Source organism: Condylostylus longicornis, unplaced genomic scaffold (genome assembly GCF_029603195.1).
Source record: "Condylostylus longicornis isolate FDR11 unplaced genomic scaffold, ASM2960319v2 ptg000010l, whole genome shotgun sequence".
NCBI lineage: Eukaryota > Metazoa > Arthropoda > Insecta > Diptera > Dolichopodidae > Condylostylus > Condylostylus longicornis.
This window is the reverse complement of record NW_026577979.1, coordinates 6,805,178-6,830,108: the sequence shown is the minus strand read 5'-3', so window position 1 is coordinate 6,830,108 and position 24,931 is coordinate 6,805,178. Positions and strand designations below refer to the sequence as shown.

General features: G+C 24.6%; 3 protein-coding genes across 11 annotated transcripts; 2 read left to right on the top strand and 1 right to left on the bottom strand.

Moving 5' to 3' along the window:
* Positions 1 to 559: 559 nt before the first annotated feature.
* Positions 560 to 6,456, bottom strand: LOC129618874 (corticotropin-releasing factor receptor 2-like). The gene is made up of 6 exons (XM_055533898.1): positions 6,445 to 6,456; positions 3,310 to 3,694; positions 3,118 to 3,234; positions 2,358 to 3,051; positions 1,513 to 1,693; positions 560 to 637 (listed from the first exon to the last, which is right to left on the bottom strand). The coding sequence occupies exons 1-6, from the start codon at positions 6,454 to 6,456 to the stop codon at positions 560 to 562; spliced, it is 1,467 nt and encodes a 488-aa protein (XP_055389873.1).
* Positions 6,457 to 6,485: 29 nt separating this feature from the next.
* LOC129619170 (protein stoned-A) lies at positions 6,486 to 13,823 on the top strand. Of its 9 annotated transcripts, XM_055534279.1 has the most exons (5): positions 8,256 to 8,476; positions 8,816 to 9,186; positions 9,405 to 9,485; positions 11,198 to 12,469; positions 12,526 to 13,823. In XM_055534279.1, exons 4-5 carry the CDS (start codon positions 11,227 to 11,229, stop codon positions 13,821 to 13,823), a joined length of 2,541 nt encoding a protein of 846 aa, XP_055390254.1. In that variant the 5' UTR covers positions 8,256 to 8,476; positions 8,816 to 9,186; positions 9,405 to 9,485; positions 11,198 to 11,226. The 9 variants fall into 9 exon arrangements, with proteins under 9 accessions (XP_055390261.1, XP_055390260.1, XP_055390254.1 ...); XM_055534282.1 differs by lacking the exon at positions 8,816 to 9,186 and having other exon boundaries at positions 8,256 to 8,467; XM_055534278.1 differs by having other exon boundaries at positions 8,256 to 8,467; positions 8,816 to 9,485.
* Positions 13,824 to 13,904: 81 nt separating this feature from the next.
* On the top strand, positions 13,905 to 22,292 carry LOC129619169 (protein stoned-B). The gene is made up of 8 exons (XM_055534277.1): positions 13,905 to 15,150; positions 15,215 to 15,769; positions 15,824 to 16,876; positions 16,934 to 17,102; positions 17,168 to 17,419; positions 17,522 to 17,703; positions 17,770 to 17,980; positions 18,218 to 22,292. Exons 1-8 carry the CDS (start codon positions 13,905 to 13,907, stop codon positions 18,354 to 18,356), a joined length of 3,807 nt encoding a protein of 1,268 aa, XP_055390252.1. The 3' UTR covers positions 18,357 to 22,292.
* Positions 22,293 to 24,931: the final 2,639 nt, after the last annotated feature.

The following is a 24,931-nucleotide window of genomic DNA, read 5'->3' as shown; positions in this document are numbered from 1 at the left end:
TATTTAAGTTGTAACAAATACATGCAGTCTTTTTTTTAAACTTAGAAATTAAAAAGTCAAATTATGAATTTTTATTTCATTTATGGAATAGTTTATCTTAAAAGTGACGTAAGTCCATTTCAATTAAAAATTAGATATTGCTCCGTTTGGATTTAAAGCAACTCCTCCGTTTGGATTTTTCTTACCCGACAACAAAAGTTTTAATTCCAGCTATTGACATTATTACTTTGGAAATAAAATTGTTTTGAAATTCCAAATGGACTTAGGTTACTTTCAAATTAAACAAAACATAGTTTGTCATACCAAATTGAACAATTGATTTAAAATATTTAATCAGAACGTCTTATATCAATCAATAAGTCAGAAAATATAGATAAAATAAATTTGAATATTAAAACAAAAATTTACAACTAAAATTACAACTACACCCAGCTATTTATTATCAGGTTAACACATTCAACAATGTATAAGACAATATATTTTATGAATTGTGGCATTTTATTCAGTATCGGATTTGTTATTAAATCACAATTAAGAATTAATTACTGACAATATTTACTTATGCTGCTATATTCGATAAAAAATTGGTTTTAATATACATTGCTATCTCATCGAAAATAATCGTAATTTGTGGGATCTATGGGTAAAGAAACAATATTTTCTTATTCATATCTCAATTCCAAATTTCATACGATTTTTTCCTAATATTTTTGGAAATTTCTTAAAAATTTATGATTTTATATTTATTAATAGTACAGTAAAATTATATAGCTTTAATTAAAATATGACAATTACAATCATATAAAGAGATTGTTATATTAAGTAAGTGAGTGTATGGATACTTTAATCTTACCATTTCAATTTCCATTGAGCTCATTTCAAACTAGCCATAATGTATGAAAAATTTATTTAAAATTCATTTGGCAAAATTTAGTTATACATATGCAGTAGTTTTTAAAATATATACAAATCTTATAAATTAAATTATATAATTATTATACATTAAGTATTTAAATATTAAATAAAAATACAAAAAATAAATTTCGTGTACATTTTATTTAGCTTTAATATACGATTTACATGTTAAAATTTAGAAAACATAAAGAAAAATAATTTTTGATTTTATTTATTCATTTTTTAAAAAATTTAAATTTTATAAAGCTCTACAGCTTATATTTATATTTAAAAAAGGAAGGAGAAAATTTAGGTCAAAATTAAATTTAATAAGAACACGAAATGGAATCACAATAAATGTAAATTTTTTTTTTTTTTTAAATACACCCAAAGATTATACAATTTTTCTTTCAACATTACATGCAAATATTTAAATAATAATAAATTATATAATTATTTTATTTTCTTTTAATGCATAAATTCTTAAAATATAATTTGATTGCAGTTCCAATAGCCACAAATTTTATTTTTACCTTGAAATTATTAAAATTATATAAATAATATGCAAGTATGTAACTAAAACTGTTACTATATGTTTTTTATATATTATATACTTACCTCTTTTTCAGTATAACAGTGAAATATTGCTATTAAAATACCTTGTGCACCTTCAATTAAATACATGCTTATATAATAAAAATGCAATAATTCACAACTTTCTGAATATGGATGAACGACCATAAAAAGGAATGGTATACCGAATAATGGTAAACATAAAAGGCTAACTTTGACTGTACGCCTAAAAATAAAAATTTAATTATCAATTACAAAACAACTTACATGTGTATTTTTTGGGAACAAATTTTAATGATAATTAAGAAGAAAAATCCAAATATGATCTCTGAAGTCGGTTTTCGTATATATTGAAAAATTGTGATTTTTAACTTATCTAGTTTTGAATAATTTTGAATTTTTTACAGATAATAAACACAAAAGGGGCTGTCCGTTTTGGCGTATTATTTTGCTACTCCATAAGATATGGATGAGACATACCAAAACTAAATTATAAAACTCATTTGAATTATTTGGAATTTAGAAGGCATAAGTGAGAATTTCAAAGAACAGTATTAGGCGCAATTAATTTAAATCTATAATTTCAGCTGTTGATTTGAAAAACTTCTTTAGATGAAATTTTGATTAAGAAAGTGTTATGTTTATCTAAAGTTTACCTTAAATTCTATTTAAGTTTTAAATTTAAAAAAGTTCGTAGATAGTATTTGATGATACTTTAATAAAAATTCAACCATCTGCCAAGGTATTCTGGAATTGTGGAGTGATTTAGATCAAGGAATGTTAAACTTTTTTTTGGGAAACATTTAACACCTTATGTAGGGATTTGCACATTTACAAGTTTGAAATAAAATCATATAGTTCTTATGATATACTTTATAAAATATACTCACAAATTTGGTTGTAGTTCACCTTCTCTACTTTTAAATGCACTCCATAATGTCCATACAATATGTATTAATAATAATAAATTTATAATAAGCATTATTAATCTTGGTATATTTATAAGCCAACTTAACATTGTACCATCAGTTACTTGCCAACAATTATCATCATTATATAGAACCATTGCAATTGCCCAACCAAATACAAATATTGATGATAGAAATATTCCACAAAATTGTAATGTTATTAATTGTGTATCACCAATACGTCGAAATTTAAATGGATTTGTTAATAATTGATGTAAATATATTGCTTGAAATAACATAAATGTAAAAACAAAATTTCCACTTAATTTTTCTAAAAATGTTAAAAGTTTACATGGCCATCTATTATTTGACATTACTGTATTATGTTCTGGTGTTGTTAATTCATCATATATTATAATTATTTTAACTAAAAGTAATAAAATATTATGTAAAATAATTGATAATATTAAATTTCGTATCATTTTTAATTTTGGTGCTTTTAAATCACGAAAAATTAATAAAATAAATGCAGCTGGAACACAAAATATTGCTGATGTTGCTAATGTTCCTAAATTCCATTTAAGACGAAATAAGAATGTTGGTGTAACATCACATGTTGCATAATTTGTATGTGCTTGCCATGTTCCATTCTCAAAACATAATTTATGACAAAAATCTAAAATATAAATAAAAAGTAAAAAAATTATTAGAGGAACGAAGATACTTCTTAAATACTACATACGATGACATCGAGGTGGTTGATTTGTATACGCATATTGTGAACAAACTTTTGTATTTACAGTTCCAGCTTTTGTAGATTCAAAACAAGTCCATCCATCCCATGTCCCTTTACATTTGTCTTTATATAATTAAATGAAAGAGAAAGAGAATTAAACCAGTCTTATAAACAAAAATATTGCAAAACAGTTGTTACCACTTTCTTCATTTTCATTAAACATTACATTGTGACAACATTTTTCTGCATCTTTACTACAACTAATCCATTTTTCAACACTATCTTTCCATTTGAAACTTTTACTTATGAGTAAATCAATTTCAACATGACTATAATGAAATGGAACACATTTCATTTCAGTTTTTATTCCTGGAACTTCAAATATTTTCGATTCTTGTATAACTGGACAAGTTATTGCCATTACAGGTGTATTATTAACAAAAATATCTGGTCTATTATAAATATAACATCCCCAGCATGCATGATATGCAAAAATTTTTGGTGGTAGATTTTCTAATGAACGATAATTACATGTTTTTAATGCCAAAACAACAATTTTTGCTGAACCGGATATAATGTAAACCTATAATTAGACAGAAGAAAAAAATGAATTATGATTAAATTAAAAATTAACAATATTTTTAAATTGGAAATCTTACTAAAAATGTTATTTGACAGCATTTAATTAAAGAATAAATCCATTTCCTCATATTCAAGTGCTATGAGGATTAAAAACCTCTTTAAACTTTAAAATATAAAATCAATTTTATTATTGTTAATTTGATTTCACTTTTAAAGATATTATCAGAATTTAACAAAACCAAATTATCTAATCAGGGACTTTAGTGTTTATCTATAATTTTGCTGATTATTTACTAAAACATAAGTTTTAATTTCTATTTGTGTTAACATTTGTAAATTTGGGAACTTTTAATCTGTGTGTAAACAAAAGGTGTATTGTTGTACACGTCAGTGCTGCTCAACGACACCTTGTTATTGTCAAATATTTTATCATAAGAACTGACGATTTTCAAAACAAGCAAATAAATTTTTACAAAGTACTAAGATTGAAATTAATGAAATCAAAGGTAAATACGTTATAAGTTAGTTTGTTATATTTTACAGACCATATCTCGGAAACAACAATATTATTATTAGAGTATTAAAATTTTTCCTAAATGTGTTTGGTAGCTTCGAAAAAAAAAATGAATATTCTATCAAATTGTTTACAAAAGTTGTATAACAATTCTTTTCAAACAACCCTTAGAAAACATTTCAATGGGGAGTATATAGAGTTGACTACTTGTGCTAGTTTTAAAATTAAAAAATATTATCCAACATATTATCTTTTTTTTATGAGATTCTAGTATTACATAACAAATAACCTTTTCCTGGCACTCAAACATCCGTAAATTGCACAGCCCTGGTATAATATATATAAAATTTTATGTTCTATAAAACTTTAATAATAAAATTTTTCATAAAATGGCAATTCAATATACGGTATACATATATTGTACATACAATTACCGTAATAATATTTATTTTGAAATTTTATTAACAATTTTATGGTATATATTACCTTTTGAAAATTGAATCTACAGGTCTTAGTTATTTACACAGTTATTATTACTCATAATTTTTAAATACACATATTTTCATTCATACATACAAAGATATAGAATATGTACTTAATTTTTGAAAATTAAACATTGCAAAAAAAGCTTTAATAAGAATGTTTCAATTTTATTTACCATAATATTGTCTGTGCATTGTCTATAAATACATATGTATACGAATACACCTATTCCGGTTTAAGAGAAAAAAAAAACTTTGTTCATTGCAAAGAAAAACGGTTTTCAGAGAGTCGCTTTGTTAATAAGTTTTTCGGTTTAAAATCCAATTTTTAATATTTCAAGCCAAAAAATTACATTTTACGGGTTCTGGGAGACTATACAATATCTAGAGGGAAGAGATTTCTTCTACGGACAGAAATTTCTAGTAAAAATTTATTTACATATAAAATTTCAGCTTTTTATCTTAAAGGGTGTATTAATTTTGTAAACTGACACACGAATGGGCAATGTAAAACTAATAGTAAATGTCGCGCCATCAAAAAATATAATGATTTATTCTTAACTTATGCAATTGAGCACCCTTGAATTCGGCCATTATGTTGATGTCTTTTTCAATTTTTGTTTTTGTTTCATCCTAAATGTATACAATCTTTGAAATATGAATCGAAGTAATTTAAAATGCAATACACTCATCCCATGCTTAACGGAAGCTCGTTATACGAAATTTCGTTTTTACGGAATTCAAAAATTAAACCAAAATCCCTTTTTACAGAAAAAATTTTACATTTTAAAAAATTTGATTTACGGAAAATTTTTAAAATGCACTATATTTTTTTCCTTATTGTATCCTGCTATATTTTTTGCAAATTAACAAGAAATATTATATGTATCTATATAAGTTTAGGTATCGTAATGTAAGAAAAAAGATTCGATTTATGGCATTTCGATTTACGGATAATATTTCCGGAACATATTAGTTTCGTAAAGCGAGGGATGAGTGTAGATGGTTTTTAAGAGTATTTTCACTTATTGAAGGGAAAAATGTTACTTTATAAAACATTGGTTTGATCCAACTTTCCTTTTTTTTAGTCATAATTATATTCAAGGAATTATTTTCGTTTTATTTTCGTGAAAATTTTTAAAAATTTACATATTAAATTAGTTTAAACAATTTTACATTACATATTTATGATGCATAATAATATAAAAATTAATCAATTTGGCAACACTGTATTACTATAAAATTTCTAATATGTGTATTAACGGTTAATATATATGTATATATATATAGGTATACAAATATATTCAAAATAACAGTCAAAATGCTATTCACATTATAGGGTTTAGTGAATTTATTCGCAATAGATAACATAACCTATATATGTATTAAAATAAGTATGTATGTTATAAAAATGTCAATAAACTAAATATTCACCACTTTGTTTTTATGGTGAATATAATTATGAAATAAAAGTGGAATTATACGAGTATATTTGTATTTTATTTTTACAGCGCATAATCGAATTTTCTTTTTTGAATCAACATTGCACATGACTTAAAAATGTCATTGAAAAATTTATTTAAGAAATAATATGATAGTAGGAGGATAAAGGTCCATTTTCGAATTTTTTTTTGTTTTGTTTTTAAAATGTTTTATGTATGTGTTTGTAACTATATACGTAGTTATATGACGTCAAATTAAATGTCATTATTTTATTCTCACTAAATTCTTCTCCTTCAAAGTTGTATATTTTACTTGTGGATTCATATTATTTTTTTTTCATAAAAAATTACAACAAAATATTTTTTTGAAATGGTAAATTCAATGTAAAATAAAAAAAAGATATTTAATTGAAATTTTAAGAAGTAAAAGAAAATTACAAAAATAATTGTTCTAAAATTGTGTGCCAAAGGGCAAAATTTTAAAGTTTTCTTAATTGAATTCTGTTGAATCCTTGAAAAAAGTGAAAATTTCATTTTAATTTAAAATTAATATAAAAGGTTTTGGTGTTATTTAGTGATAATAATGTTAAATAAGCTAAACAATCATTTACAAATAACAATATTTGAGTTTTAATTTAAAAAAATTAAGAAGTAAGAAACTAAATTCATATAATTTTATGTAATTATGTATGTGTAACAAGAAAATTATTTCACAATTGTAGAAAAAGTTCACAATATTGTAGAATAGTTATTTTCTATTAAATTTTCTTCTTGGAAACAGAAGTTGATCACGTTATTAAAGGAATATCGTTGCAAAATATTTTTGTAGCATAATGTCCTGTAATCATAAAACAAACCAGGTTTAATAATTAATTACAGTGATTAAATATTGTCATTTTAAACACAATATATTGGCGGATAAAAAAACGATGAAAATAGATACATAAAATAAATATGAGAATATGACGTTAATCGATATATGTACATATGTATATCTATATCGAGCTTATAGGTGCCTATGTTAATCTGACTATGTATAATCATCCATACACGTTATATGTATACATATATGTATTTCGAACTTCGAAAAAAAATTTACATATTTAAAACGAGAATAAGAAGAGGATGTAATTTTTTTGACATTTATATAAATTGATTTTGCGTATTCTTTAAATATTTGCAATACAACAGTTAAACATCAGAATGACAATTGTAAAATTGTTAGCCACTATAAAAGAAATTTGAGCAGGTTATTCAAAAACGACAAGAATTTGAAAGTATAGTAGTAATTTTTTGAATAGGTTCGTACTCGTATTTTTTTTGAAATGTTGAAAATCATATGCAGAAAAGCGAAATATATGTGAAAAAAGCGTATGCCAATGGCGATTAGTGTTGTTTTTAACTTAAGAATATTTTAGAAAATTATTTGTGTTCAACACTTAATTTAGCAAATAACCAATATAATACAAAATTTGTAAACAGAAAAAAATAATAAAACTGTGAAAAATTATACAGAAAAGTACTTTTGTCAATTTCTTTACAAACCTAAAACTATCTTTGCACACTGGCACTAAATCATAAAATAAAAGTGAAAGCACATATCACTTTTGAATTTCAAAATTTTAGTGTTGCAAAATTTAAATTGAAAATGAATTTTTTTTTTTTGGAATATCGCCATAACATAATTTTTTTTTCGGTCTTTTTTGTTTTTAAAAATTTTTCAGCACATTTCATATGAATGACTCACGGTTTCATATATAGTGATTCATTTTGAAATGTATGACAAATTTATGTTGTTTTTTTTTTCAATATTTTGCTGTTGAACACGTTACAATTTTACACTAAAGCCTAGCAACCAAATCTACATACATACATATCCCATACTATTATTTTTAAAATATTTAAAATGTTCGTATACAATTCACTAGGTTTTTAATGAATTAAAAATATTTTATAGTTTATGAATATTTTCTTTTTAAATCAAAATTTCGAGTTATGAAAGGAGAATCAATTTTGACACATCAATTACAAATATTTGCATAATTATTAAAAAAAAAAATTCGAATTTCGAAATTTCGAAATAATTTTATTGTGTAGTTCGACGACGTAATAAATTTTAAACGAACCAGAAGATATTTGAACGTTACCAAAGCACATAAAGGGTACAAAAAAAAGGCGAAAAATATAAGGAAAAAAAAATTTTTCTTTCAATTTTAAAAATAATTTTTAACAAGTTTTAAAATAGAAAAAAATCATTGAAAATAGTTTAAAACGCGAGTTTAATCGTTTTTTAATAAAAAAATAATAAAATAAAGCAATTTATTTTAAAGAAATAAGTAAGAGACGTAAGTTTTTTTTTGGGATTAAAATTGACAAGAAAAAAAAAACTTGATCTGAATTAAAACTGAGATTTTCTTAAAGAAAATTTCTTTTCTAATGAAAGGTAGATGAAAAAATCAATTTTTTTTCATTTTTTTTTTGACTGCCTCTTCAAATTTTGTATTAATTTTTTTCTACAATATTTGAGAGTCTTGTAATTGAAAAATTTAGAAAAATTTTAAATGTTATTTAATGTTAATGTTTTAGTAATTTAATTAATTTATTTTGTATGCTAACATTTTCGATGTCAAATTTACGAAAATATTGAAGAGAAAATAATTTTTATGTCTTTTATTTTTTTGCAGTAAGAAAAAAATTACAAAAATTTTTTGTAATCGATTTTTCCATGAAATTTTTTTACATTTGACATTTTGTGTATAATGATGTTAGGCGGTGGTGAAAAATAGAATTTTTTTTTTGACTTATATGAATATTATATGTAATTTGTAATATGTGTGACAAATAATATTTGAACGAAAAGTAAAATAAAGTAAAAAGTAAAAAAAAAGGAAAAACAAAAAAAAAAAAAAAACAATTAAAAAAAAAAGAGAAAAAAAATGAAAAATGGTTAAAAAATAGAAAACAAGAAAAAAAAAAAATAACAAAATAGAAGAAAAATTTTTTAAGAGCACTTCCACAGATTTGTGTCAAATTGATATTAAGGCTATTGTTAAATGTTTGTAACAAGAGAGTTATAAAATATTTGTTTTTAAAATTTAAAGACCAATTTTATATATGTATATATAAATTTAAATTATATTATATGCATATATATATATATATATGTGTATATATAATATATATGTATAAAATATTAAAAAAAGGATAATAAATCGATATATTTACCGCATTCTATATACAAACATTCAATATAAAATAATATTGATTTTATAGGATATGAATAAAAAATTTGATATAAATACAGATTATACACACTAACATATATATATATATAAAAGAAAATCGGTTAATCGGGTGAGTAAATACCGTTTTGTATTGTGTTCTGGGGTTAATTTCCTTATTTATATTATAAAAGAAATTGATTTAACCCAATATAAATTTGTTTTTTTCATTTATTATAATACATATATAAAAATGTAATAATTTATATACATACTTATATACTTTATTGAATGATCTCTAAACCAAATATTATTTACCTTTTAATTTCTTAATATTATAAACACGTAAATATATGTAATATAAATAATATTAATAAAGTAAATACTTTGGATAATTTCTTAAAAAAATTATTTTTTTAAAGGTAATATTTTAAATTTATGAAAATCATGTGGTTTATTATAAATATAGCACATTATTGAAAATATTATGTGATACTGATATTATTTATATTTATATATGAATATGTTATATTTTTAGAGCTTAAATAAACCATATTTAAAAGCAAAGTATTTAAGAAATAGTGTATATCGCTTATTATCTATTGTATTACTTTACATCCAGCGTATATTATTTTAAATACATTGAAATATATGTATGTATGTGCTCTTTTAAAAATTTAATTAATTTTAATTTTGTATATATATATATATGTATATATATAGTAATAGTTTTTCTGCATTTATGTGTAGTCCCAGTCCAAATATTTAGAATCCCCACTCCTTGCTATATAATATTAATTTATTATTCCCAAAGTTTTCTTAGTTCGAGAAATAGATTTCTTATTTTAATTCTTATTCCCTTTTATAGTTGTTTTAATTTGCTAATCTTACTTTTAGTATATTTTCATCCAAAATGATTATCTGTATTTGTGTATTCTAAGTGAATATCTTAATTACGATATAAAACTGTTGAAAATTGAACGATTTTTTTCTGTACTTTGGCACTGTAATTTTTTAGAAAAAATCGGTGAATTTTTTTTTTTTATATTAATTAATATTGTTTTTGCTAAAAAAATTATAGATGAATGATAAAAAATTAAAAGATGACCAGAGGTGTTACCTATCTAAATTGTTAAATTTTTAGAAAATGGAAGCCAATATCTTTTTAGGTAATATGATTGAGAAGGCGATAATGTTTAATATTTTAAAACTATGAATTGTTATTATCTAGGCGATTTTTTTTTCATAATAATTATTGTAGCAAAGCGTTCTCTTGATATTTTCTTATAATTATGAAATTTTCATGTTAAATTCTTTTAAAACATTTTTAAATACTCGCAATAAAATATGGACGTACTCGAATAATTTAGTAAGGTAATGATCATTTAATAAGGTAATATAAAGCATTTTATTTAAAAAATTTTGAAATTTAATTATAGTTTTCCGGAATTCTCGTCGTATCTAAAACAAATGCTATAATACATTGATCGAAATAAATTTTTATATGTATATAATATCTTTTTATTTTTGCTGACAATAGAAAATAGAAAAGAAAATAAATTTGTAGTGAAATTAGTGTATAATTATAAAATATAAAAGATTCGAAGTGCGTATTCGAACGTATTGTAATTGTAGCTTTAAGAGTATATATTATTTTCTAGACCTGTGAATATTCGGAAGAGACTTATAAATGTAAAATTTAATTTAGCTAGAATAAATAAAATTTTATTTAACATCTAAACATGTTTAAGCTTGCATACCCAATCCTTTTTTTTATGTTATATATAGAGATTATTATTTAGAACATTATTTTAGCTATTATAAAAAAAATATTTTGTATTTTAGACCGACATCGATGTCTCGTACACTAGATAATGCTTAAGCTACCAAAAGGTTTAAAAAAGAAAAAAAAGAAGTCCAAAAAAGATCAAGAACTTTTCACAGAAGAAGAACTAGAACAATATAAACGTGAACAAAAACTTAAGCAACAACAACTTGAACAGGGGCAACCAAATCAAGATAATTCTTCTGAAACAGGTGCAACAGCTGCAACTTCTGATACTGAACAAAAAACTGTAGAAGAACAATCAACAACTGCTGGCGCAGCGGCAGCTCCGGTACAGGAAAAAAAAACCGGTGAAGAAGACGAGGAGTGGTCAAAATTCAAAGCACTAACAGCTGGTGTAGATACTATCTTACATAAAACACAAGACGAATTAGATCGTATTAAATCAACATCGTTTTATCAAAGAGTTCCCACTGAAGTTGAAAAGAAAAGACTTGAAGAAGAAGAAGCAAAAGCACGTGAGGCACAACGCCTAGAAGAGGAACGTAAGAAAAAAGAAGAAGAAGAAGCAAATAGAGATAAGCTAGCTGAAGCAGTTGTTGAACTTTCTGAATCAGAAGAAGAATCTGAAGAAGTTGATGATATATTTGAAACCGGTTATATTGATGCTATAACAAGTGGTGAAGTTCAATTAGCTGTTGTTCCTGATTTACCTGAATTTGAGGATCTTGGTCCAGATCCTTTCGATACATCATATGCGGATACAGTAATTGTTGGTCCCCAAGTATCAAAAACAGGTAAAAAGTTAGTTGCACTAGGATCAGCTGTTGAAGTCTTAACAGGAAGGGTTGACAGCGCTCAAGCTGTTGCCCTAAGTGGGGCGAAAAAGAAACCTCGAAGAGGAATTACAAATTTGTTACTTGAAAGTGAAGAGGAAGTAGCAAATTTACCAGAGGAATTATCTGTAACACCGGAGCCACCAAAAACATTATTAGATGACTTCGAAGATGAAATTCCAGATATTCCTATCGATCTAAGTGTTTCATTACATTTAATTCCGGCAAATAAAAAACAAGAAGAAAGCGAAGAAGTTGCAAAAGAGGATTCTCCTAAAGAAGAAACTAATAAACTACCTGATGATATATTATCAGAATTTGATGTATTAAAAAAAGACGAAGATGACGAATTTGCTGAATTAGCTGCAGAATCGTTAACTAAAAAGGAAGAAATTAAAGTTATTACTCAACCACAACCAATACAATTTGCGTCGACTTTAGAAGGAGATTGGGCTGAATTTGAATTAACCGAAGAAGAGAAAGCACAACATAAAGGTAAAAATACATATAATTAAATTAAATTAGCTTTTTTAAAAAATGTTTAATTGTAGCCAAACCTCCAAGGCCGCCAAGGCCACCAACTGGTCCCTCCGGGGCAGGTGATATTCCATCAGGAGTAGAAGAATTAAGTGACGACGAATTCAATGTTCCAGAGGACGACCCATTTGATACTGCTTTTGTTGAACAAGTTATAGTTAATAAAGAAGAAGAGGACGACGATTTCGATTTTGATCCAAGAGCCGGCGAAGAGGCCGCAGAAGTAATAAAAGTCACAAAAGAAGATTTGTTCGCTAATTTATCGGGAAAAAAACCATCAGATAGTTTAGTTCCTGCTGTAAGAAAAGATTTGTTAGGTGGAAGTAATACAGATTTAGCTCAAACACCTATTGCTCCTGCTCAAGAAAGTATAGACGTAGAAGACGAAGATTTTGATCCATTTGATACATCGGCAGTAGTAAAACTAGTACAACCAAAAGAAACTGAATTAAAAATTTTAGAGAAAGATCTTCTATCAGATTCTAAACTCAAAAATTCATTAAGTGATCCTGAATTTGATCCTCGTGCTGAAGAAATAAAAGAAGAAATAAAACCACAGGTTGTAGTTCCTCCTGCAGATTTTGATCCAGCTAGAAGAAAATCTTCTTTAACTTTGAATATACAATCAAAATCAGTTGGGTTCTTAGTTCCAAGTAACGATCTTCTAGCGGTAAATAGTGAGGGGGGAAAAATACAAAAGCCGTTGACACCTTATTATGCACCACCGGAAGCTATTGCTGAAAAAGAGTTAGAAGATCCTTTTGATACATCTTTTGTACCAAGTACTGTGCCAACAGATATTGAACTTAAACATTTAGAAAAGGATTTGTTAACCAGTTCTAAATTAAAACACAGTTTATCAGATCCAGATTTTGACCCCAGAGCCGACGATATTAAAGAACAACCAAAGCCAGCTTCAGATTTATTAGCAGTTGAGGAAAATCTAAATATTAAGGTTTTGACTCCAAAATTAGAAGATAAAACCTTTTTCGGAACAGAAACAGATTCTGGTGATCCATTTGATACCTCGATTGCATCTAACATTCAACCAGGAAGAACAGAACTCAAACTTTTGGAAGACGAACTTTTGCCTCCAACTACCCCAGAAATTACTACAGGAGTTCTTGATACGTTAACAGACGCACAAGAGCTGGGGTTAGGGGATAAAGTTTTAACACCGCAGTTAACAACACCACCATCAGACGGCATTGAAGAAATCGATCCTTTTGATACATCTTTTGCAGTAAATCTAGGGCCAGGTCAAGTTGAAATAAAGCTGATTGAAAGCGAACTAATTGAGAAAAAATATTAGTTTTCCAACTAATTATAAATTTTGAAGCTTACACTATACAAATTTAATATAAACTTACCAAAAAACTAATTAGAAAAAAACATGGCTAATCCTTTTTTGATGGATGATGATCCGCTGGATTCCGGGGACAGTGCACCTAATCCATTTTTGCTAGATGACACACAACAAGAAGAAACAGATTATGATAATTCATTTCAAGGTACAAATCCATTCGCCTTTGGTGATGATGCTGATGACGATTTGCAAATATCAGAAAAACCCGAATCTATGTCAAATATATTTGATGTAGATGACACTAATACAAATGATGCCGCAATGAGCTTTTTTGATACGACTATACAAGAAGACGAGACCAATATTTCCTCTAGAAAACAAAGTGAAGATCAAACTAATTTAATAGAAGATGTTCCAGTCAAGAAAATTCCACCTTCGAGGCCCACTCCACCATCTCAAACCACTCAAGATTTAATTTGTGCGGTAGCAGATCAGCTAGATGAAGCAAGCTCGACTATGTTAGATAGAATTCCTGTAACAAGAACACCTAGTCCAGTTTCGATGAGAGATCTCGTTTCACCTAGTCCAACACCTGATTTATTTGATGTTACAGACGATCAAAATAATGATTTCTTAGGCGAAACTATTGATAATCCTTTCGGTATTGGCATGCAGCCAACTTTACCAAACAATTCTGCTAAAACGCAACCAGCACGACCACCTCCTCCAAGGCCTGGAGCACCTCCAAGACCACCTGCACCTTCTGTTATGGGTGGACCAGGTCCTGTTCAAGCTACTCCAGTTCAAAATAATGAAAAGGATCTATTTGATATGTTTGGAACAAGTACGGCTGCACCACCAAAACCACCACCTCCAAAATCAAAAGAAGATATCTTAAGTCTTTTCGATAAAGGATCAAAACCCCCCATACCTCCAAAACCAGATCTTTTAAGTGATGATTTAGTGTTAGATAATGGACAGGAAGAGAAGAATGATATTTTAGCTCAAGAAGGAAATGGAGCGGAGGAGTCCGCTGTGGACTCAACCGATATTTTAAGTATACAAGAAGAGCAGTCTGAAAAAGGAGTAGTACAACAAACACAAGAAGAACCCGATGCGATATTTTCCAGTACGGTCACTGAGCCGGAAGTTGTAGCAAAAGTTGATGAGGCCGAGGAAGAGTCAAATGAAATTGCATTAAATGAACCTACAATGGATTCTATAGCAGCAGTTCAACCGATTATTCGTGCTCCGACTCCCGATATTGAAATAACGACGGTTGGTGATCGCCCTGGATCAGATGAAGAGGATGAGTTTATTCCACATGGTATAGGTAAGATCTTATAAATACATTTAAAATTTATGATAACTACTTATGTAAGATTTAAACAAAATAGTAAGACCACATAAGGAAGTTGAAGTGGAACTAGAAAGTGATCAAAAAAATGTTGAGTCTTCAGATTATAGTCCGCCAACTGAGTCAAATATTACAACACAAGCTATACCAGATTCACCAAATGATAATGTGAATAATATTCAGGAATCAGAACAAATGGACACAACTTTAGATTTTGCACCTGCTAGCGGTAGTGCTTCTGCTAATCCTTTTGCCAGCCCAGAAGATGAAAATCCTTTAGAATATACTCAAACTACTGGTGTGACTAACATATTTGCTGTTGAAGAATCTGTTATGAACTCTAATATAAATGCATATTCCACTGAAATGAATATAAATCAGGAGCACCAAAACAATATTTTTGCAGCACCTCCAGTGGCGCGACCACCACCTCCAACTGTGCCACAAAGACCAGCGTTACCGCCAACAAATATTTTTGCAGAGCCTGATGAGTTTGATGCTTTTGCAGCAAAATTTGACTCTGCTAAAAAAGAAAAAGGTGGACTTTTAGATGGATTTGGAATTTCAATTCAATCAGGACCAGCTGTGGATGACGGTTTGATATAAAGGTATTTATATTAAACATAAATTTTAAAATTTATATTTTCAGCTTGGGGTTCAACTAATGCTTTTGGAACTGAGTCTTCCGATGCGGGCTTTGGTGCTGATGACACTGGCTTTGATTCTTGGGCTCCCGAACCTTCTTATAATAGAAGGGATTCAGTTGATTCTACAGAAGAGAAAGATTTCAATGTTGTTATTAGACCTAAAGATATTTCGGCATCAAGCGGTCTCGCACCGGCCTTGGCACCACCTCCTCGAACGTCGCAAAATAACTCTATTTATTCTGGAGACTCATCACCCAGGGTTGTAAATCCATTTGAGCAGGCCGAATTAAGTGGAGACATGACACATAAACGCACTGATTCTCAAGAAACACCACCAACACCACTGTTCGATGAAGATATTTCACAGCCACTCGAAGATTTTCCAAGACTCAATTACACGGGTTCTGGATGGGAAATGCACCTTAGGCAACCTAATAAAAAAAAAATTACAGGGCAAAGATTTTGGAAAAAAATTTATACAAAACTTGTTTATCAGGGAGATGTACCAGTTGTTCAGTTATTCAATCAAGCAACAGATAAAAGCCCGTTTCAAGAACTACCATTGCAACCTTCATATTCGGTTTCAGAAATAGCAGCACAACAGTTTGACCAGTTTGGAAAAATATTCACGTTGAAATTACAGTACATATTTTATAAGGAACGCCCAGGAGTACGACCTGGTCAAATAACTAAAGCGGAAAGAATAACAAATAAGTTAAGTCAGTTTGCTCAATATGCTATAGCTGGTGATTATGCAGGCGTGAAAGAATTTGGTAGTGACTTAAAGAAATTGGGTCTACCAGTTGAACATGCACCTCAGTCATCACAATTAGCGAAGCTTGGTACTATGACTTACGAAGATTTAAAGCAATTTTCAATCTTGGTCGAAGAAGCGTTGTTTAAATTGTCGGCTCATCGTGACAGAGCTTTAACTTATAAAATGGAAGAAGTACAGGTAACGGCTGTCGATGAAATTTATGTGGAGCAAGATTCCGATGGTCACGTGCATAAACAAATCGCGCGGGTTCGCTTATTTTTCTTGGCTTTTTTGTCAGGTATTTAACGGTACTCAAAAAAAGACATATTAATATTATTCTATAAAAAAATTTAAGGTATGCCTACAATTGAATTGGGCTTGAATGATATGTGGCGGCAAGGAAAGGAAGTTGTTGGAAGACACGATATTATACCAGTTGTTACTGAAGAATGGATTAGACTCGAAGGCGTGGAATTTCATAATGTCGTGCAACAAGACGAGTATGAAAGAAGTCGGACTATTAAGTAAAAGAAATATATAAATTATATTTTGATTTTTAATTAATTCTAAATGCAAATTTCCTTTCAAGATTTCAACCACCTGATGCTTGTTATATTGAATTGATGAGATTTCGAGTGCGACCACCTAAAAATAGGGAATTACCCTTACAACTGAAAGCTTCCTGGTGTGTTACTGGAAACCGTGTCGAATTAAAAGCGGACATTCTTGTTCCAGGTTTTACATCAAAAAAACTTGGACAGATACCATGCGAAGACGTTTCCATAAGATTTCCTATTCCAGAATGCTGGATTTATCTATTTAGAGTTGAAAAACATTTTAGGTGAATTGTTTACGATGTTTTATATTAAATTTTTTTTTCTTGTGTGTGATGTCGACTTATATAAGGATGTCTATTTCAACTTCGTACTTAATTTTGTTTTAGGTATGGGTCAGTTAAATCAGCTCATAGACGAACGGGCAAAATTAAAGGAATAGAAAGAATTTTGGGTACTGTTGAAACTTTACAAGAATCTTTGATTGAAGTAACATCTGGGCAAGCAAAATATGAGCATCATCATAGGGCTATAGTTTGGCGTTGTCCAAGATTGCCTAAAGAGGGTCAAGGTAAAAATTCTATTTCGAATAATCAAATTTAAGAAATTTAATTAATTTCGGTTTTATTTTGAATAGGCGCTTATACAACCCATCAAATGGTTTGTCGAATGGCTCTCACTTCCTATGATCAAATACCAGAGCAATTAGCACCATATGCTTATGTAGAGTTCACAATGCCTGCAACACAGGTATCTCATACTACAGTTAGATCAGTTAGTGTTCAAGATTCTGATAGTGATGAGCCACCAGAGAAATATGTTAGATATTTAGCGAGGCATGAATACAGGTATGTTATGATTATTATTAAATATTATATTTTCTTTGAATATTAAATGTAGAAATTGAGAAATTTTCAAAAAATCCTATTAATACGAGTACTATGACATACAATTTCTGTTATATTAGAATTAAAGAAATATTCATTTGTTTCTTGTGCTTGTAAACCCGTACGTAATTGTATACAATAGTTCAGAAGAATAATTGTTAAGTATATTAAATCCATTCAAATATTTAAATATTTTAGGGTTGGAATTGAGACTACACAGGGTGAAACTGTTAATGCTTACTTAGCAGCTACAAAACCAATAAAAGAAGAGCCTGCAACAACACCTGTATCGCATTCACCGGCGTTACCAAGTGATTCAGATTCAGATTCTAATTAAAATTAAAATTGTTATACTTTAATTCTAAGAGCGAACAACAACAAAAAAACAAAATACATAATATATGAAATATTGAACTGCAATAATTTTATTACTTTCGTTATAAATACATGCATATAAACCTACTATATCTGTATTATTAAGCTGCGTCAAAATTAATAAAGAAAATGTAATGAAAAAAAATATTAATTTAAATAAATTGTACTTTAATATTGTTTTCAATAATTTTTTAATCTAAAATTAAAAAATTTAAATTTAATTAAAATAATTAAATGGTATAATAATTAATTGTTTTTTTTTTTTAATTTTATATAACTTTCATTCGTTACACAACAAAATTTATAGAACATTCATTTATTATTCATATTACTTTTAATTATAAAAAATGCGCATATATTAGAGCAAAATTTAATGAATTTTTTAAAATTATCAAAAAAAAAGGAAAATTAAGTCATATAAAATTATTATATATTTATGTGCTGTGTATATTTAGTATTTAACAAAATGGTTGTTTTAGAACCATTTTAAATGTAAAAAATCATATAGAATTTTCGCGACAATTAAAATTAAAACGAGTATTAAATAAAAAAAAAAAAAAAATATAAAAAAAAAAAATTATGTAAAAATTCATTTTAAAATTATTGTTCAGGTTATTTTAAAATATTTTAAAACATCGAATATTTTAATTTTCTCTAATTATTTGCTAATTCACAATACATATTTTATTTTGATTTAAAATGATAATTCACAAAATTTATTTTTATTTAAATTTGGAATTTTTTGCAATATTGCGTTTCCTCAATGTAAGTTTATTGTTACCAATTTTAATAATAAAATACGATTTTTAAAATGTATGCAGTGTAATATTAAAAAACAAAATATTTATTTTAATTATTTTAATATTTTAAATTTTTTGACAATAAATAAGTATTAAAATAAATTGAAAATTACGGGACAAAAGAAGAACATAAAATAAAACAGAGGCGCGTAGAGAGATAAATTTGATACGTAAAATATTAATAAAAATAAATAAATAGAGCGATTAAATGAGAAAATCATTTAAATCAAAAATATTTTTCATTTGATTTTATGTATGTATTCATTTAAAGTAATTGTAATATATATATATATATATATATGTATAAACATATGTCTAAATTTTAGTCATAAAATTTATTTTATTATTTTATGTTTAGACTCAATATTTAGAATTGAATTTTTACTCAAAATATTAATAGCAATTAATATTTCAGGCTCTTTTTGAATATATAGAAATAAATAAATTCAGGTTTTCTTTCAATTGAAAATTAATAATTGATCAAAGCTAATGATCATTAAAATTTTGTAACATTTTATTTCAATAATTCTAAAAATTATTCTATTTTTAATTATTTCAAGGTTAATAACTTTATAACTAATATTTTTTTTTAATTTTTGGGCAATCCTTTAATTTTTAACATCCTTACACTTTAACTAAAGTAAAATATAAAATTATAATTGAAAATAAAATTATAAAATAACCATAAAAATAATGAATGAATCCTACAATAATAAACAATAACAAAATTATAGAACAAACTTATAAATTAAATAAATAAAATTGTTAAATTCATTAAAAATAAAATCATATTCATATATATATATATATATTGTATATATACACTTGTATATATATAAACATATATAAATTTGTAGTTAAAAATCAATAAGAATGAAATTAAAACTAGACATACAAGATAATTAATTATTAAGAAAAAATCCTCCACAAAAAATTAAACAAACCAAAAAAACCAAAAAAAAAACCAAATTGCACATTTTCCACAATATTCTATACCTTTAATATAAAAATATGTAAATTAATTTAAAAAAAAAAATACAATATTAAATAAGAATAATCCTAATAGGAAAAATAAAAATAAAGTTATAATTAATTATTTAATTTTTAAATCAGAAATTTATAAATAAATTCCACAGCATTAATATATTAAAGAAAATATTGTTAAAAGTTTATTTGTTAAAGTTATATTTTTTATTAATAATAAATTATTATTGATTTGTTGAAGGACGGAAAAAATAATATGTTAAAAAAATAAAATAAAATATAAGTAAAATCGAAATCAGAATAATAAAAGAATTGCAATATTAGTATTGATAAAATAAGAAAAACAAAAACAAATTATTAAATTAAAATTGTTAAAATTTTTTAACAAATATACAAAAATTAAATTTATAATTATTAAAATCAATAAAAATTCATTTATTTTCTTCTTTTTTCGTATATTAACAATTCATTCTTATTGGAAATATTCAAAATATTGTAATTGTGTTATAATTTTTTATAATACACATATAATTTCATTGGTATTTAATTGGAAATATTGTGAATTGATCAAAAAATATAAATACATTGAAAAAATGTATATATAATATTGTGAATATATTTAAAATTCAAATCACTTTAATAATTTACAAATTTTGTTGGAAGCATAATTAAAATAAGAAATAAATTTTCAGAGTACTCCGCGAAAGTTTTTTAGTATTTCACATTGAGGTTACAAATTTCTTTTTGCGTGAACATAAAATATGAGAAAATAAAAAAAAAGTAATAGTAATGTAAACTTTGTTATTCATTTAAGTAAAAATTTTATAAATAATTAGAATTTTTTTATAAATTCTAATAATTTCGAAAATAAAATATAATTTTAATTATATATGTATTAATAAACACAATTTTAAGTAGATGCTTTTTAAATAATTACTAAATTTTTCAATATTTATAAATTTTCAATAGAAAAACAATATTTTAGTATAATACACTGATGGTAATCTTAAACTATTTTAATAATATTTTTTAAATGATTTTTTACAATATTTTATTATACACAATATAAGAACAATGAATGTTATTTGTATTTAATCATTGCATAATTTCACGTAAAAATAAATTAAAAAATTAAATGTTCACAATATTATTTTTTGTATAAAAATTGTATAATTATATAGCGTAAATTTTCATTTAAGAAGATTACTGTAATTAAAATATTTTAGAATAAATAGCAGTGTTACCGTTTTAATGCTAAATGACAAATAATTTTAGAAATTGTGGAATATTACATAATTTTTAACTATTGGAACTATTTTTTTTAATGCATTTGTTACACTATTGATATGGAAATTAAATGGATATTTTTTTAAAAAAAATTACTAAATGCAATATTATGGCAAGAAATTGGTTCAACATAACGGTTATCCAGATGTAAACTATAGCAACATTAAATGGAACCGTAAATTGCTATGAAATTCTTTTTTAAATATAGAGTTTTTTTCTTTTGAATTTCGGAACGTATACTTAGCAATAGGCTGCAACAACAACTTAATACGATATAATAGAAAGTGGTATTAAAAGCATTGTGGAAGTTTTCATGCTTTATTTTCATGATGAGCTATTATATGTGGCTCAGTTCAATCATTTTGACATTAATTCAGATTTTCAACATATGAAGGCGATTAGCAATTAATGGCTATTAAAATATCCATCTGAATTGGTATTCCATGAACCACATGGATTTAATTATTATTGATTGAACCTCTATATCGATATTGTTATTTTTAGCTAAGGAAAAAAAAATTCTAAAATATTTCTTATTGCAAATGAAATTCTCGAATGAAAATTTTACCATTAAAATATTCAAAAATTAGCATTCATTTAATGTATATATAAATTATATCTGATCATTATTCACAATAAAATTTTACATATTTTACGAATACCTATGTATGTGTAGAATGTAGACCAATAACATTATTTTATAGAAATAATATAATTTCTTTGTTATAGTCCCTTACATATTATTTAATTTCAAATTATTTACTTAATATTTAAGTACATTATACATTAAAAATAAATTTAAATTCAATTAATTAATGTAATTAATATTATTCAAAATATATCAACATGACATGTGTATATGTATGTGTAATAAACTAAAAAAAGAATAAACAATATATTAGATAAATTTTCATTTTTAATGCAAAAATCTAAATGTTGTGTATACTTTATATATATGTTTTATTAGTATATATGTAAATACATGTTATACAATAAAAAAGCAACAAAAATTTTAACAGCAAAAAAAAAACACCCAAAATCCCGGTAAGCATTTTATGATAATAACAATAATAATATTATGCCACTATGTAATTTATAATTTTGATCTATGTATGTAATTTTATATATGTATATATAGTTATGTATTTTAATTATACATACATACTTATATATAAAATTAAAAAAAAAATTGTTTGTTTTTATAATTAAAAATATGAAAATGCAATGTATAAATATAAAAATTACAAAATTTTATTGTTTCGTGAAAAAAAAAATTAAAAAATAATTAAAAAAAATAATATTAATTAAAAATATTATGTATTAATTGATTAGTAAAATAAAAAAATAATTGAATTCATATATAGAAAATATTTAAAAAAATAATGCTTTCATTTAATTATAAAAAATTGTATTAAATTTAAAAACAAAATGAAGACTTAAAAATTATAAAAAAAAAATTATCAAAATAAATTTTGTAATATAAGTGTGCGTTTATGTTATAAATTAATTATTTTTCATTATTATAATAAAATAATTAATAATTTTATTTATTTTTAATATTATTAATATTAGTAATCTTAATTTTTAATAAATTTTATTTAAAAATTTTAATTGAAAATAATTTTATTTTGTCATAGATTTTCATAAAAATAAAACATTCCTATTATATTATATACAAATTTATATAAATTATATATTTTATTTATTAAGTTTTATTAATTAATTATGTATAGTAATTATTGTTTTTCTCATTTGTGTTAACAAATTTTGTTCTTTAATTAAAAAACAAAACCAAAAAACTTTTAACTGTAATTAAATTTTTTTTTTATTAATATTATAAAGCTTTGTACCAATTTACATTAAAAAAAAAATTTAAAAATAAATTTTTAAATACAAAAAATATAATTTCATATTATAATGCAAATACAAAAAAAAAATTAAACAATAAATTCAAAATGTTATTATTAAAAAAAAACCAAAAAAAAAAAACCATTATTAAATAAAATAAAAATTTTAATTTAAATTAATTTTAAGTTTAAAAAAAAATTGATATATATACAATTTATGTATGAATATTATAAACTATATATTATTATATATAAATATATTATATATACAATAAAAAAAAGAGAACTAAATTTAACAAAAATAAATAATAAAATAGAATTTAATGTAGCCCACAACAAAAAAGAAAAAAAGAAGAACAAGAAAAGAAATTAATTAAATTAAATAAGATAAATAAATAAAAAAAAATACTCGTAGCATAATAATGATTTAAATGTATATAATAAATATTACAATCCTATACATATATATAAATTTGATAAAAAAAACAACAAAAGCTATAAAGAAAGAATAATAAATATTAAGTAAAAAAAAAAAAAAGAAAACAATATTTAGAATGAAATATCAGGTAATTTTACGCGGAAATTGAAATATTTATTTAAAAATTAATACATATATATATAATGTATAATATTTAAGATAAGTATTTATATAACAATATATAATAAACATATATACATAATATATATACATAAAATTTTTATTTAATACATTTAGTTCCATATAATGCAGCAAAGCATTGTATTTAAATTCAATACAAAAATTTATTTATTATTAAGCTGAATTAATTTTATGTTTAATTTCAGCAATTTATTTCAATATGCTGAATTAGATTCAAAAATTTTATTTTTACAATATAATATGAAACTCAAAGATCTACTGAAAAGAAGAAAAAAAAAATAATCATTAAAGTATTGTAAATATAAAATGCAGGCTTATTCACGATGCTATGAGATTATGAATACCAAAAAAAATTCGGCTTTAGTAATCTAATTGAAAATTTCAAATGACCATAAGATACAATGACAACATACGACTCAATTTCTGATCACGTATTATCGTTTTAAATTATATTATAATTATCAGCTGGACAATTGAAATCAAGTGACAGCATTTTGTCAATAAGCCTTTAAATTAAAAATTTTCTATTTCATTTGTATATAAATGTGTACATATATAATATATATGTGTATATAAAAGAATCGTAATACAAAATTATTTTATTTTCTTTGTCATTCTACTTATAAAAAATAGTAAACAAAAACAAAAAATTAAAATAAAACATCAATTAATAAAAAATCATACATGTAGGTGAAACACATTAAATGCAGTGAAAAAGTAAAAGAAAGTTATACATTTGCATATAAATTCATTATTTACTGATAATAATAATAATAATGATATATATTAATAATAGATTATTATTATTATACAAATATGAATAAAAATGTAGGTTTATATACTTCAACTGATTGAATATTATATATAATATAATAATAAAAGTATGTTAAGTATACAGCATTATATATATAATATATATATATATATATATATATATATATATATATATATATATATATATATATATATATATATGTATACATATATTGCATGATATATA

What these genes read in the sequence shown, in the direction of transcription:
- LOC129618874 (XM_055533898.1), bottom strand. An exon ending in GGTGAACTACAACCAAATTT is followed by an intron (nt 1,694 to 2,357) that starts GTGAGTATATTT and finishes TTTTATTTTTAG; the next exon opens with GCGTACAGTCAAAGTTAGCC. An exon ending in ACTGTTATACTGAAAAAGAG is followed by an intron (nt 638 to 1,512) that starts GTAAGTATATAA and finishes CTTTACCCATAG; the next exon opens with ATCCCACAAATTACGATTAT.
- LOC129619170 (XM_055534286.1), top strand. Translation starts at nt 11,227, where the DNA reads ATGCTTAAGCTACCAAAAGGTTTAAAAAAGAAAAAAAAGAAGTCCAAA. An exon ending in AGAGAAAGCACAACATAAAG is followed by an intron (nt 12,470 to 12,525) that starts GTAAAAATACAT and finishes GTTTAATTGTAG; the next exon opens with CCAAACCTCCAAGGCCGCCA.
- LOC129619169 (XM_055534277.1), top strand. Translation starts at nt 13,905, where the DNA reads ATGGCTAATCCTTTTTTGATGGATGATGATCCGCTGGATTCCGGGGAC. An exon ending in AGAGTTGAAAAACATTTTAG is followed by an intron (nt 17,420 to 17,521) that starts GTGAATTGTTTA and finishes ATTTTGTTTTAG; the next exon opens with GTATGGGTCAGTTAAATCAG. An exon ending in TTAGCGAGGCATGAATACAG is followed by an intron (nt 17,981 to 18,217) that starts GTATGTTATGAT and finishes TAAATATTTTAG; the next exon opens with GGTTGGAATTGAGACTACAC.